This window comes from Hippopotamus amphibius, chromosome 6 (assembly GCF_030028045.1).
Source record: "Hippopotamus amphibius kiboko isolate mHipAmp2 chromosome 6, mHipAmp2.hap2, whole genome shotgun sequence".
Classification (NCBI taxonomy): Eukaryota; Metazoa; Chordata; class Mammalia; order Artiodactyla; family Hippopotamidae; genus Hippopotamus; species Hippopotamus amphibius.
In genome coordinates this window covers 60184434-60201934 of record NC_080191.1, presented here as the reverse complement: position 1 = coordinate 60201934, position 17501 = coordinate 60184434, and the positions used below count along the sequence as shown (strand labels likewise).

At 47.0% G+C, this 17501-nt stretch overlaps 1 protein-coding gene across 3 annotated transcripts in view; it reads right to left on the bottom strand.

Annotated features, from left to right (window-relative positions):
- The window catches only part of ZDHHC14 (zinc finger DHHC-type palmitoyltransferase 14), a 260634-nt gene that overhangs the window by 29776 nt on the left and 213357 nt on the right, over window positions 1-17501 (bottom strand). For 2 of the 3 annotated variants that reach the window (XM_057739593.1, XM_057739594.1), the window contains exons 4-5: window positions 9018-9155; window positions 5728-5776 (exon numbers count right to left, since the gene is read on the bottom strand). In XM_057739593.1, the coding sequence (XP_057595576.1) occupies window positions 5728-5776; window positions 9018-9155 (187 nt within the window). The remainder of the gene's footprint in view (window positions 1-5727; window positions 5777-9017; window positions 9156-17501) is intronic. The other variant, XM_057739596.1, reaches the window with a different exon arrangement.

The following is a 17501-nucleotide window of genomic DNA, read 5'->3' as shown; positions in this document are numbered from 1 at the left end:
AGAAGAAGAGCTAACATCCATCCTTCTCAAACTCTTCCACGCTGTAACCAAATACCATCCCCCGGACACCTGACTCACTTCCTAAATGAGGTGGTGATGCCTTTCTCCTAAAGTCCTGCTGGTTACATGTGGGCCTGATGAAGAGCTTTCATTTTATCAATGAACCCATCATTCACGGCAGTATTTCTGATAAGGAGTCTTGGCTAATTAGCCATTTTTGTTTCTAATCTCTCTTACTTCATCAACGACACCATTTTGAGTTGGATATTTTGCAGATTAAATCCACGATGAGAAACCTTTGTCTGTGTCCCCATTTCTCATCAAAATATTTTTGTATCCTCGGGAGATCAGATTGGAGGCTACTGAAACATTTTAAATATATTTTCTTGCCCAAGAACACTCTGCAGGTGTCACGTGCAAAGACTGCCCTGGACATTCCTGGGCTCAGACAATTCAGCCAGAAAATCTCCTCTTGTTTTAAGAACTTGGTACTTTGCAGATTCTTGCTCGCACAGACTGCAGGTCTGGAGGGGGCGAGCCGTGGGCAGCGCTGCCATCATCGGGGGACGGCTTTGTGAGTGTGAAATGTCACAGATCAGTCTCATCCATCATAAATCGACCACCTCAGAAGAGACCCCAAACTCTTAGTGCCTCAGCAGCAGAGGGAGCTTAGAGCTACTGAATTTAATATGTATCTGATGCTGGAAGCTCCTACCACTCTGACCGGCAGGATGCATCCTCTTTTCCAGCACCTCTGCCCCTGTGACCTGTCCCCCCCAGGCCGTGCCATTCCTGAGCAGCCCCCGAGGTTAGCGCACCTTTCTCAGGCGCTAAAAACTGCCCCTTAGAGGCTTCTGCCCGGCCATCTCCATGGCGCCTCCAAAGCCACACAGGTGTCCAGAGGAAAAGCAGGAGCCAGAAATACTGAACAAGCATCCTGATGGAAGCCAGCCTTACTTATCATACACATGTTACCCCTAAACCAGGACTCAATATTTTTTTCAAAAATACATCACAACCCAGTAGAACCTAAAGCGTACTTTTTCTTCTGAAATACGAATTTATGATAAAACATCAGAACGCAGCACTTCTTAATAGACTCACTCAATAAGACGGTGTCCTCCCCAAAGCATGTATTTCAAACAGAAGACACCCGGTCAGAACGGACCGCCTTAGGTCTTCACACCATTGACTGGGGAGAGGTGTGAGAGGCACCCATAAAACGTCTCTGTGCTTTGAAATTAAAATACCCAGCACCTCACTTTCAAGCATGGGTATGTCTGGCATTCCTGAAATTCTCTACTACTTCCAAAAAAAATAAAGAAGATCCAGGTTGGGGGTGCTGCCCAGACTGCTCACGTCACCTCCCTGCGCCTCCCTCCCTACTGGGCAGCTGTGCCTCACATTCCTCCGGAGCCTTGCTCCTGGTTCTGCTTTTCTCCGAGAGAGGAAAGGAGCGCTTTGGTCAGCGGGTCTGTATGTTGGCTGGGCAGCTCCCTGGGATATTCTGGCTTCACCTTTAGGTCACCTTTTTCCAGGCAGGAGTCCCGCATGACAGTGGATCAGGAGGTGCCACAAAACCAAGTGGGGACCAAGTCAGCAGGACTAAAGTTAGATGATAACGTTATTAAATCATGAAGGGTTGGCTAATTCAAAAAGGACCTCGTGGGGCGTTCCCTTAACATTTTCAACCTGAACTCAGGGCAGGAGATACATATATATACGAGCTATATATATGAGATATATATGTATTCTTCGATATGTGTGCATACACACACATACACACACACATGTACATATATGTATGTATATATACACATACACATATACTTATATATAATACATATATTTATGTGTGTATACATATATACATGTGTGTATATATATTATTTATATATGTGTGTGTGTGTGTGTGTATATATATATATTTTTTAAGCCCATCCATTTCTGCCTTCCTCTCCTCTCTCCTATTAACAGAAAGGGCAGACAGGGAAGGGAGGGAAGACACAGTCGACTCAGAAGTGACCTGATGACTTCCAGTGAGCTTCCTGGATGCGTTCAGAGAGAAATCCTCTCAAATCCACCTGCACGTGAGTGCCTGATTCCTGGGGTACTCCCTACCTGAAGGCCTTTGGGGTCGACAGGACAATGGCCTCCCCAAAGATGCCTTAATCTCTGGTGGCTGTGAATACATTATCCACATGGCAGAGGGGAGTTTGTAGATTGAAGGTCATGGACCTTGAGATGAGGAGATTTTCCTGAACGATCTGGGAGTGGCCATTCTTTAAAAGCAGAGATCCTTTATGGCTGAGGTCAGAGAGGTGCGCGGAAGAGGCAGGAGAGAGAGTGTTAGAGGGACTTGATCCCCTGTTGCTGGCCTTCAAGAGGAATGGAGCCAGAAGTCAGGGACTGGAGCAAGGAAAGCAGCCCTCAGTCCTATACCCTATGAGCTTAGTCAACTGCCTGAGTGAGCCAATGAGCCGGAAGAGGATTCTCTCCTGAGACGTCAGATGAGAACCCAGGCCAGGGGACTTCCCTGCTGGCACAGTGGTTAAGAATTGCCTGCCAATGCAGGGGACACAGGTTCGATCCCTGGTCTGGGAAGATCCCGCATGCCTCGAAGCAACGAAGCCTGTGTACCACAAGTCCTGAGCCTGTGCTCTAGAGCCTGCCAGCCACAACTACTGAGCCCGTGCACCTCAACTACTGAAGCCCATGCACCTAGAACCTGTGCTCCACAAGAGAAGCCACTTCATTGAGGCGCCTGTGCACCGCGACGAAGAGTAGCCTCCTCTCCCCACAACTAGAGAAAGCCTGCACAGAGCAATGAAGGCCCAACGCAGCCAAAAATCAATCAATCTTTTAAAAAAAAGAGAGAGAATCCAGGCCAGCCACACCTTGGCTTCAGCCTTGGACCCAGAGCAGAAATCAGCCGAACCTACTGGACTTCTGACCTACAGAACTGGGTGATAATAAATTTATGTTGCTTTAAGCCTCTTCATTTGTGGCTATGTGTTACGGCAGCAACAGGAAGCTGATACCGCCGGCACGTGCCAGAGCAGTGCTGGGGAAGGCCCTGGCCCGGCTGTGCCAGGGTGCCCTGGAGGCTGTAAGGGGCCTGATGTGCACTTAGAGCAGCTGTGGCTGCCAAGCTCCTGAGTGTGGAGGACATGCGCGGGTAACACCCACGAAAGGGAACAACGCCCGGCTGCTGGTGGAGAGGCTCAGCCCTGCATGTGGCGCATCTGCTTGGAAAGGCAGCAGCTGGGATGTCTGTGGGCTTTCAAGAACTGGGCCGCAGGAGAAACTCTCTATCTCTACTTGAGAATGATATTTCAAGGGAAAATAAGTTAAAATTTGCTCTGAACCAAATAAGAGCATTTCTCTCCTTCCTCCCCTTCCCACATGAGCAGCACGGTCTGCATGCCACTCCAGTACACTGGCCCTCCTCCTCGCAGCAACATCTGTCTACTCCCCTCCCTGTGGAACACACTGCTCTCGATTATACAGACTACGAGCACAGCCACAGGAGAACGAGCAGACGTGCTCTAGAAGGACGTGCTGGCAGAGCTGCCCATCGCACATACTGCCACAAAAAGAAGCGTCTTTGAAATCACTCCTGCCTTGCATGGAAGCAAGGTTTTGGCATTGAGCGTTCTCACTTATGTTCCGTATAATTTATTTCGTCAGTATAGCATTGTTAAGGTCAGAGTGGTTGACTATTGCAGGTCAGAAAACTGTGGCACAAAAGAATTAAGAGAAAGGACCCCAGACCTCATCATTAATTGTGGTAGAGCAGGAACTGAAAGACTTTTATCCCAGACCAGGATCCGATACCTGTGACTCCTTCTGGGATTATGATACGAACTGGGAGTTCTGAAGCAGATACCGGGAAGAAAGACCCAGCAGCAACAAACCCAAGCTCCCAGTGCCTCTCTGCTCCAGCGGGGCGTGCGGGGCCTGAAGGTGATGCTGTGAGGAGTACGAGCAGCTGAAATGCCCCAGGGCTCAGGTCAGCCCTCCTCCTCCCTCCCCACTGAGAGTACCCCCTTCATTGACAGCCGGCCGTTGTCTGAAATGCTCCACGGGCATCCAGCGTGGGCCCACGATCTCAGGAAAGGCGCGGGTGCTGGGGACAGGGGAGGGGAGGCGGCTGAGGCTGCCACACTCTTGAGGCTTCAGAAGGCATTCCAGCTGGCAGCCTAGACCTCAATACCAGTTCTGAGTTGCATTTATAAAACTTAACAAGACCAGTGTGCTTTCATGATCAAACTGATTTCCTGAAAGACTTAAACGAGCCTCTTCGTCAGGGAAGAAAAGACAAGGCTTGGCTGTAAGATAGGCCAAAGCAACCTGCCTTGAAAACTGAAGGACACAGAGAGGTGGTGATGGAGAAGGGTGGTCACCCCAGCAGGGCTGGGGAGGGAAACGATGGATGGCATTTCCCACGGGACCTGCTTTTAGCAGCCACCGAGGCTGAGAATTTCATCCCAGCACATTTCCTTCTGGCCAACTGCGCGCTAACTCCGGCTTCTCAAATGATTAACAGAAGGCAGGACGCACCTGTGGAATGTGCTCTCCAAGGGCCTTTGTGCATCTTCATAGGTCCCTGTCCCCTTCTAATGAGATTAGCAGCTGACTACAGAACCTGCACTCAAAACCAATATTCTGTGCTGCCCATAAACACAGAGGTGCCAAAAAGGAGACGTTTCATACCATGTAAATATATATATATGTATATATATATAATCACATGTGCTTTTAGATCTAGCTAAATACCACCACCACCACCACCACACACACCAGCTTCTGGGGACACGGGCTGGTTTGTTTTAACTGCTAAATGTTGGGCATGATATGTACATCTTAGCAGAGTTCTTCATTCTTTAAGAATTCTCTACCACATGATGAAGATTCCTCCTGGGAGTAACAAGGAGTTCAAGTCCAGTCCAGCTGGTTATGCGAAGAAAGAGAGCTGGGTCCCAGATGGAGCCGGGTCAGTGGGTCCAGCTGGCCGACTCTACACCAATTAGTGCCAGACCTAGGGGCACTGGGGAGGGAGTGGGCGCCCATTCAAACATTTCACGGGTGAACATTTTTCTTTCAAGAAGTTCAAAACACTATGCTACATGCCCATATGCACTGTTTGGGAGCATCCAAATGACTTGAGACTTACCATCTTTAATCCATTCAGGGCTATGAAAAGGTGTTCTGTTCCTACAAATAAATACAGGGTTATCCCTACTGCCCAGAGGAACGCCCAACTGCACCCCCAGACAGATCCCACACACAGGGTCAGAGGATCCCCATGTGGCAACTGCACCAAGAAGGGATCCTCACAGGGGCATCCGTAAATGTTCTGTGTGGACCACGAGCTGATCAAAATGAAGTCGGCTGGAACTCAGCCTGACTTCTCCCCAAACCAACCTGATGTAACGCAAATCACTGTGGGTTTCTGGAGGTGGGCAAGAATTCACACTTAGTTTTCTAGCGAAAGAGCACTTCAATTTAAACAAGGCTAAATGAGTCACTTCGAGGTTCAAGCATCCAGAGGCTGTTAGTCACGCAAGTGAGTATTAGGGAGTTCTTCGGATGCTTTACAGAAGGAAAAGGAACACGATTTATGAGAAGGAAAGCCAAGGCACAAGATGATGAGGTTATTGAGTAGAAGGCGAGTCCAATACTTAACACGTTAACATTGTAAAAAACAAGAGCCAGAAAGGATATCTTGCAGGACTGTCCTTAAGAGCATTTAGGAATCCTGCTTGCTGTGAACCTGTGGGAATGAAAGCAGAATTTAGTATCCAAACATCACCTCCAGACAACAGCCTTCAGGCTGAAATCTCTCTGTTACGTAAAAATAATAGGTGTCTAAAGATCAATTAAATAATTACATTTTATAGTGCTACAGCACCCAGTATACTGATCAGAGAATGAGATTCCACTAAAGTTATTCAACAAGAAAATGGCAGATTCATAAGTAGACCCAACATCTGCAGGATATTTTTTCAATAAAAGCAGATGGATATCTGCATACTTTCCCACAAATTATAGTTCTGATTACTCCTTTGTTTTCTTCATTTTAATAGGAAAACAGAATGCCGTATGCTATTTTTTTCTCTTATTTCACAAAAGACTGTTTTCCCAAAGTTTGTTAACTTTTGACCCTGGGCATCCTGTAAACTAGGCTACGTATAAAAGGCATCTTTCTGTACACCCAGAGGAAGCAAACTCACAAAGCTGATGTTTATTACTGACTCCTTTTGGGTTTGAGACATTTTAATATGAACTCTCTGCACAAGAAAACATTTCTTCAGGGGCCTGAGTAAAGATGCATCTGACAAGAAGTGATTTTTATTTTATGTACGGGTGTTAAATGCTTTTTAAAAAGAAAAGCCCATACGGAGGAGCTCTTGGTGGCCTCCCCTCGGGGTGACAAGACTGGGTCCATATGTTCTGGGGACATAATCTGGCCCGGGGGCGGTGGTGGGATGAGCGGGGAGGACGGATGTCGTGGGACTGGTCCTAGTGTATCTCCACGGCCTTGTCTGCTGGTGTGGCTGCCACGTGGGAGTGAGAGACAGGGTCCTGGCTTCTGTGTAGCTGGAAGCTGGCTGGCTACGGGGCGGCTAAGGGCATGATGGCTCTAGTTCCTCTTTGAGCTCCCATCCTCTCTGTGCCCCCGGCCATCGTGGAGGCACGAGGTAGTGCCATGTGCTAGGATGCCAACCGGTGGGAGCGCTAACAAGGAAAGGTGTTCTCCTCCATCCCTGCTAGGCCAGGATGGCGAAGCCAGTGCGTGGACAGATCTTAGAGCAAACACAATCTTGAAGCAAAAGGAGGGGCGAAAAGAAACTATTTTTCTTTCCCTACGGAATCCAAATTGTACTGCTTTTCCAGACTCTGCTTCCTCTGTGAGGAAATCCAGACATCACTTTCCCAGAAATCTCTGCAATAACGGGCTTCCTTCCCGGCCACCCCTCGCTGTCCTGTGTTCCCTCTCAGCGCCCACTTCCTGGCAGGACTGGAGGACTCAGGGAACAGTCCCCCAGCTGCTCTCAAACAGCTCTCTGCCTCTGCCAAGGCTTCCAGAATCTTAGCGGGATCACAGAGCCACGTAACACCTCTGCCCTTCCTGAGAGCAAATGGGGGGCCGGGCGGGGTTATTTAGTGGGGGTTGTTGTGGGGGGTGCAGAACCAGAGGAGAGGAAAACCTTTATGTGCTTTTGTCCAACATATTTGTGTAACTTGCAGGCAGATACATTCAGAATGCTTTTTTGTGGAAGACTGGATGAACGATACGTCAGCATCCACTACAGCAAACTCCATTTTGCTGATACAAGAGTGAGTAAACCTTTAGAGGAGATGAAAATGCCACTGTGGTGGCAGGTGGTCAGCTTCACTGTGTGTGTGTGTGTGTGTGCGTGTTTCCAGAGTTCACGTGCGAGGCTGAGCAAGTGAATACTGCTTGATATCCGGAAGGTAGGGGCAAGGCCATACATGCAAAGTGATTATTTATATATGTACAGGCATTTTGAAGTTGCTAAAGATGATATAAGATGTAATGTTTAAAGACTATTTTTTCAGTGTCACACATATGCTGGAATATCAGTACTTCTGTCTTCTGTAGTTGTGTAAACAATTGCTTGTACTGTCTATTAATACATAGGTAGGACCCTAGTTACATTTTTGCCATTTTGAGACTCTGAAAATAGAACAGGTGCCTCAGAGCCCCAGCAGGCATCCTTCCCAAGTGGTGTGGGAGGGGTCTCTGACCAGTGCTAATCCTCTTCTTGCCATTCCACCAAGTTACAGCTCTCAAGCGTACACTACAAATTTGTGCTACATTCAGATGAAAGGATTTCAGTCAGAAAGAACGGGAACTAGGATTTAAAATGCCTAAGAAAGTTTGGGATAGTCATTCATGTCCCATACTGACCAATATTTAAAAAGAACCCATGTGAAACCTTCCATACCACCCGCGCCCCACCGCCCCCAAACCCCACCAGGAGAGCAGGGGCAGGGAATGTGCTTCAGTTCAGCCTTAGCCTACTCCACGTGGCTTCAGCGCTGCCGCAGGGAAGCAAGTGAGGCGTGTGTCCAGGTACTTCTGGAAACATTCCAGAGAGAGGCTCTGTACTTGCTAAGGGGCGGGCGTACTTCAGGAATGTGGACACAGGAGATGCTGCTCTTCAGTGTTGCTGATGGGACTGTAATGGAAGTTTAAAGGCTCGCATTTACAGGTCAAAGCCAAGTGGCTTCCTTCTCATCACGCCCTCCTACAGGAAACTGAGGGGCCAGGAGACGGAAGCCATTCAAAGTTATGCCCTTCGGAAGGGGAGTGAAAAACGCCCTTTGCTTAGGCAAATATATTTTAAAGTCATTTATATCCAAACTTCATTTTTAATAAAGTTGCTTCCTTCATATGCCAGGGGTAGCTTGCCAATGTTCTGGCAGATAATTAAACATCTTGTCAAATGTGTATCTTTAACATTTATAGATTTGTGTGTAAGAAAGCTCAGTCTTTCCCCCCATTTTTTTAAAAAAGGAGGTGACTATTCCTGCTTAAGTAGATATCACATTAAAACAAAAAAACAAAAAAACCTCTGTTGTTCACTGGGTATCTTTACAGCACATTATCCTTTGTGACAACGTGGGGGTGATTTTTTCCTGGGGATCCCTTAGCAGAAGAGAAAGTGAAGTCACGAGGTGGGAATAGGGACCATGCATCAAGGAGAAAGTCTTGTAAGTGAAAGAGTCTGATCCAGGGGGACCCCTGGCAGCTGCTGTGGGAAGAATAGGGATGGGGGTGGGAGGGAGAGGGGGTGGTGACCAGGCTGGGAGCGGGGGTGAGGAACAAAAAGGGGGGCAGGCTGGAAGTGAGGAGGCGGCGGGGGAAGGGGAAAGAGGAGAAAGAGAGAGCCCGGAATGACCAGAATATGAAATCAAAATTAGCTCAGAAAACTAAAGTCAGGCAAATGGCTACATGCGCAACCTGCGTCCGCCAGCATACTTACGAAGGGTGACGTGGGTGACAACGAATGCAAATATAAAGACTGTCAGAAAGGACAGAGATAAAATAAACATATAAAAAAATCTGTAGTTTCTTTTCCCCACACAGTTGCCTACCCAGGGACAGTGGTGATCAAATCGTTCTGAAATGAGAGGCAGAAAAAAAAAAAATCAATTAATAAAATGTCTTTAGGGAGCGGCACCCCCCATAGTCTGATAATATAACAAAACGGTATCATTTTATGTACATATTTCCAAACTCTCCACTCAGAGAACTGCTTAACATGAAGACGTTTCAAAAATATAATTATTCTTTCAAGAGAGCTTAGCTGTTTTGAAAAGACGAAGAGTGTGCATTCTATTCTCATTCCAACAGAAAAGTAAAGATTTCCCACTTTTCTACAAGAAAGCTCTCCGGTTCATAGAACAATCTTCCCTGAAGATGGTACCAACCCTGCTGATGGTGATTGCTCGGCTGGCCTGGGCTGGGGCTCAGCCTTTCACGGATGTGTGGTACTCAGAGACCATCTTTCACAGTAAGTGGCCAAGACAGAGGTCACTAGGGACCAGGGACAGGACAAAGGGACAATCCTTTGTTCTCCCATCCCAGATACAGCTGTTTTCTAAAAAATGTCTCTGCTATTTCAGTAGTCGTAGGAGAATTGATAGTATTTTTAAGTTATCTATGATCTTCAAATAATGTAATACACCTGATATTTTAGTCCACAATTCTCAGCTTCCTTACCTGTAAAACAAGGATACTGTAGAGGGTCTTGTGAGGCTAAATACCATCTGGGAAAGCTTTCTTTTTTTTTTAAAAAAACAGTATGCGGTGTTTTATAGCTTGTCGAGAAGTGTCACATACATCAATACATTTGGCCTTGAAACATTCCTATGAGGAAACTGATGCTGCTGCCCTATTTTACAGATAAGCAAACTGAGGCTTAAAAGGGAGACTGCCTTCAGGGGCCGTAAAGCTCAGAGGCAGTGGAACTAGAATTGAGGCCGGGTCTTTCTCGGGGCTGATGCACAGGCTTCCTCGAGCACTTCATAAGTGACAGTGCTGGCTTTGGGCATTTTTATACTGTTATGCCAAACCCGCATCTTCTCACCTTGGGGATTTCACACAAAGTCTGCAAGGCATTTTTCATTTGTTCTTCCCCTTGCAAGTAATGGCTAAGAGCTTCTCTGCTCTTCAGCTGATCTTCCATTCAGAGGGCCTATCCAGAGTGTCCTTCTAACACACCCACTCACAACAGACTGCCTGCCGCAGGGCAGAGAGGAAAATGCTAAGCTTTTTCACTTGGGCTCTTTTCCAAGCCAAGCTTTTACCCAATTTTCACATCTGTCTATATGTGCTTTGAAAACATACTGAGAGGGCTATGTATGTAAATAGAACATAAAGTTACACAAGGCAGTGTTTCCTTTATTTCTGGTCACCTGTCATAAATCACTCATCTCATATTTTATGTCAGGGTAAGCTTATTTCTTGAAAAGGGTATGTGGACGCCTAGAAACAGTGGTGGCAGAAGAACTGTAAGATTCCCCGTTGTCTGCAAATGACATCAACAAGCAGCAGCCAGTCTGAGCTGAGGTCACCCAGAGAGAAATTTCTAGAAGATGCTGACATTCAAAGGAAAGCAACTCCTATCGGTATGTCCATGTGTGTTTCATGTTAACGTGTGTTGCCAACCCCACACAACTGGAAAAGTTAATCCCTGTGTAAAAACAGCCTCATTTCCCCGTCACTGATCTTCACAGGCAGTACAATGGAGAGGTCTATATGAGACATGCAAAAAGAGAAAAGAAATCGAAATCAGCTGAATTTTCCTAAGACTTTGCGGTGGTCATTTTGAGAAACCTCTCTTCTTCTTAGCACACGCCTATGGAAAATGGGAATGAGAAGTGGAGGCTGGGGACGCAGAAGCCCAGGTTAGGTGGGAACTTCTGGTTCCTGCTGTGAAAGCTGATCTCCAGATGCCAAGTACCAAGGTCTTTATGCCTGACGGTAATCACTTCTCTGGGGGCAGGTGGTAGTTGTATTCTTAGCTTAGAAAGTTTACTATTAACTAAGCTGTGATATTGCGCTTTCCTGAGGGAGGCAGAATTGCTGTGGCATGAAAGCAACAGACGATGCACACGAGACCCTTGGGCACGGGGTCTGGGGGGCTTCTTGGGAAACTAGTGATGTCTCAGGATGGGTGCGAACGCCTGGCTCTCTGGCAGCCCTGAGCTGGAAGCCGTTTCCATTTGGAAACCTGTCTTATTGAAAACTTTTTTTTTGGTTGACAAAAATCCCACTAACAATGTAGGCTTGCTGAGAAACGCTTCCATTTAATGGTTTTCATGTTCTCCTTTGTGACTGTTGAACACGTGGTGGTAAAGGAGCCTGAGAGCTGGGTGCGCACCTCTGTGAAGAAGGAAGCTCAGAGCCCAGGGCCGCCTGTCTCACAGCTGCCTGCCGGACCCCTGGACCCTCCTCCCTCCTCCCTGACTTCCGGGGTGTCAGGGTGGGGGAGGGGGCTGCACCCCGGGCTGTGCCAGCATCTCTTCTCTGCGGACTCTCTCTCTCACACAATAATCTTTCTCCCCCAGGGTTCAATGCCAGCTCTACACTGATGACGCCAAAAGGGCCGCCGCCGCCTTCATCCACCTTATGTAAAATCATCTTATTTATTGTTACTTGCTTTTGTCTGCCAACTCTACTAAGCCTTTAATAAACATTTGTCAAAGACTGAACAAACCCTCATGCTACCATGAGGACACCCCCACGAGCAAACATGTGGCCCAGGGCCGAACAGCGAACAGCAGCCAGGCCGGCCCGGTTCTCGCTGCTTCCAGAACTCTCGCCCCCAAGCACCCCGCCACCTGCGGTGAGTGTTCCCGTGAGCTGCGCACTGTGTCAAGCGCTGGAACCCCTAAGAAGAGGACCAGCATAACAAACGCTCCACGGCTTCCAGGAGTTCCTTGTCTCATTGGCGAGGACACTATTTTCACAATCCAGAACATTCCTCAGACCCAAAGAACGAGCCTCTAACAGAGGAAAACCGAATTGCCTGAGGAAACCAGTCTGTTCTCTCGCGATGCTGGCAGCACGCGGCCCCCGCCCTGGCGGGTCGAGGCCAGAAACCCGGCCAGGGTGCTCGCCAGACCCTCGCTGGCTCCAGTCAGGAGCTGCCGGGGGCCGTGCGAACGGGGAGGCCTGGTTTCTGCTTCCAGGGAGGAAGAGCGGACGAGAGCTGGGCACGCGCTGGCACACGGTGGCTCCCAGGGACTGAGGGAGGCGGTGACGGGCCGCAGAGAGAACATCTGGAGGAGGGGCCCCAGCTGGCGACGTGGTTAAGTGCAGCCGCAGCATCTGAGACGCTTCAAACAACTGTTATTGGAGGGCGCACTGCGTGGTCTCCGTGTGGAAAGACGGAATGGTGTGCTATGCACTAGGGGTGGGCTGGGTGTGTGTGTGTGTGTGATGGGGGTTCTTTAAAAAACCGCTTTGGACCTGTTGCTAAGTCCCTCGACGCTGAAGTCTGGATCCTGCCAGAAGGGGGCGGTTTCTGCACTGCAACCTGTCTGGAGGATTCCTTTAATCACAAGAGGAGCCTTTCCCTAAACCAGGCTGCTGGGGGTCTGTGTGCAGCTGTGTTAATGGAGGGACAGAGCCTGGGGGGAAGCGAATGGAACACGGGGCACGGGGTGGGGGCTGATACCCTAGACATTTCTGTAAAACAATGTGAGGTCTGAGTTAGCCAGCTGGGGTGCCCTGCCCACACCCCCGTTAGCATCACGCTGCCCTGGTGTGGCTTGTGGACCTTTTCCCCTTTCCTTCCCCACGTGAGGCCTTGAGGTGAGAAATCGTTTCTAGTCACCTGATGGCCCTGGCCCTTAAGCGCCTGGCATGTAGCACACGCTCGACAAACATGCACTAAGTGAAGGAAGAAATGCCTTTAATTGCCCTTGGTAGTTTTCCAAGTGATCCCTGTTCGTGGCCGCCAGGTGGAGAGATGGGAAAATGCTGATAAAAAAATGAGATTTCGGGCATGCCAACCACAGGAAAGGGCAGGGGTCTGTGAAATCTGAAGCTGTTCAGAGAAGGCTGATGGTTGGAAGATGCTGACAGAGGCTGAAAGAGCTGATGGGACAGTCGTTAGTGTCCATCAGCTCAGGGAGAAGACGCCTCTGGCCTGTCTCGCTACTGGTGGGAAGCAGAGGTGGTTTTATTAAAAGCTCAGAAGGGTGCCGTCGGGAGACCCCGAAGGTTCGGGTGGAATTCAAGTCCGCAGGAATTCAGGCAACTTCAAAGTCACCAGATCCTAAGTGGGGAAAGAAGCCATTAAAATGACCAGTGGGAACATAGTCTAGGTGAAGGAGTTATAATCCTTTTTTGTTAACCCCCAACTCAAAATACTAATGAAAAAGAATATTATCAGTGATGATGAACGCTACCGTTCACTGAGTGCCTGTTCTGTCATTACAGTATTTCATTTTTCCCTCACCTCAGCCACACAAGGTAGGTGCTATCCCCACATTTTTCAGAGGAGGGTGCCACTGAGCCAGATGAGGTACCGCAGGGGCTAAGCTGAGGGACTAGGCCACTCCTCTAACTAAAGGAAGATTTGATTTCCGGGAGAGATGGAGTATGAAAAAGAGGCCTTAAAAATAAGGAGAAATGAAGTCGTATTAAAATTGGACAGGGATAGAAAAATCCACTGAAGTATTAAGGGAAATATTAATGGAAACATATTTGCAAAAGTTGTGTTTGAAGGTTGCCAGAAAAAGGAATGAAAATGTTTGAAAATGTTAAGAATTGAAATCTCCCAGAAGTCAGGCCCTCATGAGATAAATAAAGTCATATCCTCAGGCCAAGCAAATAGGAGTTTTCCATACAGTGATCCTGGGCTCAGTGGCCTGTGTCTGCAGAAGTGGAATAATGGTCCCAACTTCTCTCTCCAAGGGTGTCTTGAGAATCCTGTGAAAACTGCGATGTGAAACTTCTCATTTAAATGTTAATTACATTTAAATTAAGTTAAATGTTTTTAAAGGTATGAAGTGGAAAATTACTTTTTCTTTAAACCTAGGACTTTTTTACCTCCAAAATTAGAAAAATGTTGCCTCATGAGGTATCCTTTGCTTCCTTAGGATGAGGAATGTTGAGATGTAGTGGTATGTGTTATTACCTGGCCTTTATGGTTCCTGTGTAATTTAAAAAATTATGTAATAGGAACATTTAAATATGAAACTAGCTGAAGTATTAGAGGACCACATTCTTAGACGCTAAATAATTCATGCTGTTCCAGACCTTTTGGTAAAATCTAAGTAATTATAGCCTTGCCACTGTGTTTAATGACTGGTGAGATTTCTGGAAAGCAACCTCAGCTGCTTACTCCACCACCTCCTCCTCTTTTCACTTTTATCCAAACCTTGAGTCCTTGCTGTGTGCCCGGCACTGGGCTAAGTATTTCACATGAATTGCGTCACTTAATTCTCACGAAACCTGGCGAGGTCGATGCCCTTATGCCCATTTTACAGAAGAGGAACGTGAAGATGGAGGAGTTGGTGTTGGAACCCAGGTGTTAACCTGTACTCTTAACCACCACCTGTTTCTGCCTCCGCTGACTGTTCTCTGCTGGTCACTGTGCCAGGTGGGCCCTGAGGACCCGGCCCCTCCCTCCCGGGGCAGCACAGGTGGGCACCCACAGCTGCAGGCACAGCACAGCAGCAGGAATGGGAACGAGAGTGGACCACGGCCACGCTGGGACTGGCAGCTGTGTCGCTGGCCCCGAGGGCTTCTTCTGGTTCACGGTATCTACCCTCTGGGAGATGTGGAGAAGACCTAGCTCATGTCTGGGTGCCCACTCTCAGACAAGAAGTTCTCTAACCTGTGAAAAGACGGCCTCATTCTCAGCAAAGTGAACATCAGAAGAAGTGAACTTCTTATGGAGACATACAGATGTGATAAACCTGCTTGCCAGATACTATTTATTGAGATTGTGGGGCTTGGGGATTATTTGGGGCAAAGGAATGTATCGGAGGTTTCTTACTGCCTGCCCCCCAATACTTCTTTGCTCCTTTTCTGAAAATGAGTTCTATCTGCTTAATTTTATGTGAAACAAAATCAAGAAATCATCTTAACTAACTTTGGCCTTAAAGTATTAATACATCTCTTCTCCACAGGGGCTTAACTTCTTTACATGTAAAAAGTTGGATTAAATAAGCTCCAAGACACCTTTGAGAAGTAAGATTAAATGTAAAGCAACTCTGTGTTTTATTAGCACCTGTATAGATTCTTCTGGTCTTGAGTCCTTTCCAATGTCCCATAACTTAAGATTCTGCAGCTTTTAGCTCTGTTTGTTAAAAAAACAAACAAAAAAACCCCCCAAATTTTCAATGTAAAACCAATTAGTAAATGTAGAATCGTTGTAACCTTTACACTACAATTTACCATAACCTTGGCCCATGCCTCCCACCCCACCCCCACCCCCACGATCTCACTTGTCCCCATCCTGGCTTTGCTACTACCTGGCACAATGCTGAGTCTCATTAGGCATCAAATGAGGGGGCTTGACTAACAGACGACTAAGGTCCCTTCAACTCCTCCAAAGGGCAACTTTATATATTTCTATTCCCTCAAATTTTCTAGGTTTGTTTAACGTTTGTTTTTAACTCCTGTTTCCAATGTTGGGAAAATTCTGTGCTTCTAGGAGGAGAGACAAGGGTGCACTGGAGATGCCTTTTGAAGCAACTTTTACCATGAGGTAGATTTGCTGATTAGAAACAAAGATAGAGCTGTTGAGAAAAGGGGTTGGGAGAAAGGTCTTGACGCAAAGAGAAATAGTTGCTCTTTCTAAGAAAGTGAGGGAGAAGGGAGAAAAGGTTTAGTTTGTAATATAAATAGTTTTTGAAAGAAGATATAAGAAGTGAATAGAAATGAGATCATTTTAAAAAGTGAATCAGCCTGTTGGGATGCAGAAAGAAACCCTACAATTCCCACACTGTGGATCCAAGAGCTTCATCAAATGAAGAGTAAATTCTAACGGGGCAGGAGAATTACGTTCCCCTGTCTCCCCCAGCTCCTCCCAGAGCTTTCTGCCTTTATTAGACTCGGAACAAGAGCCCTGGCACTGAGGTCCTTGAGCGTCCTGGAATTTAGCTCCTGGATTAGGGCTCTGCATCATTATGATAAAATCAGTATATAAGTTCCAATTTGTACATCCTCAGGAGAACAGTCTTGGCACACTGGTGGTCCTCAGTAGTTCTGTAGCTGTAACTTGCTAAGTTGTGAAACTCTGAAATACGCTTCACTATATGCAAGTGCTTGAATACCAGTGAGTCTCCTTCTGGGGGCGGCCACTCCCTGACCCCTCTGGGCCCCTCACAGCAACAGCTCCACCCCGTCTCTGGGTTTGCAGGACCAGAAACTATGCCTGGGAGTTCTCCTTAATTCTCCACAGACTAAAACAATTATCTTCCAAATCTGAAAAACAAGCTCATGCTGTCAACCAACATCCTGCTTTCTCTAGAATTCTCTCGTCTCTGCTCCTCTCTAGAAATCCCAGGCCTTGCCATCAGTTTCAACACCACCTTACATCACAATGGCTTAAACATCTGTAGGGCTTTCTGGTTTTCAATACCAGTTCATGTGCTTTAACTCACTTGCCCCATATTGAACCTCTGATGTGGGCAGCACAGATGCTCAAGTACAGGTGACACAGAAAGTGAATCTCAGACTAAATGCAATGGCCACAGTCCCGGGGCTCCTCTGTGCTACGTCTGGGTCTAGAGCTGCTTCTGATGTCTACTCCCTGCTTCTCCCACCTCCCCACACTCTTTGGACAGATGTTCTTTCATGGCCAGTTTCTATGTTTTTTGAAGCCAGTCAATTTATCCTCAAAGTGAAGGTTTCATAACTGACTTATGGGTACATTTTACATGTAAAGCTAGCAATTCTAAGGCTCTTCAAAACCTTTTAATTTGACTACAATACACAATTGAAAAATTATATTCCTGATGGGCATGCTTTTCCAAAATAAGCCTGCTCCTGTGATCTTGTAGCAAAGAATCTACACCATCTAAGGCGCAGAGAGCTGTGTCTATGAGCAGGACACAACAGCCTAATGAAATTGATGATGGTTGCCTTGAGAAGCAAACTGTGATATGTCCAAAGGAGTCCTCTTAAAACACTTTATCCAGAATGAGACCTCTTTGCAAAACTTCTGAGGCATTTCATTTTTCTTAAGTTGAAACTGTAGACCCAACTTCATGATGAGTAGTATTAAAATATAAGAAGAGCTCATGGAAAGGAACACAGCTATATGTTATGCCTTATTCACACGTGTCCTATCTCATCTGGTAATATAATTACATATGTACTGTGTGTTACAAGATTATGTGGACAGATGTTAGTTGGGAGAGTGAGAGAGGCACACCCTCCCCCTCTAGCCCTGCTTCAGTAAATGCTCTGACAGTCACCTGGAGGGCATGTTTTTATGAGG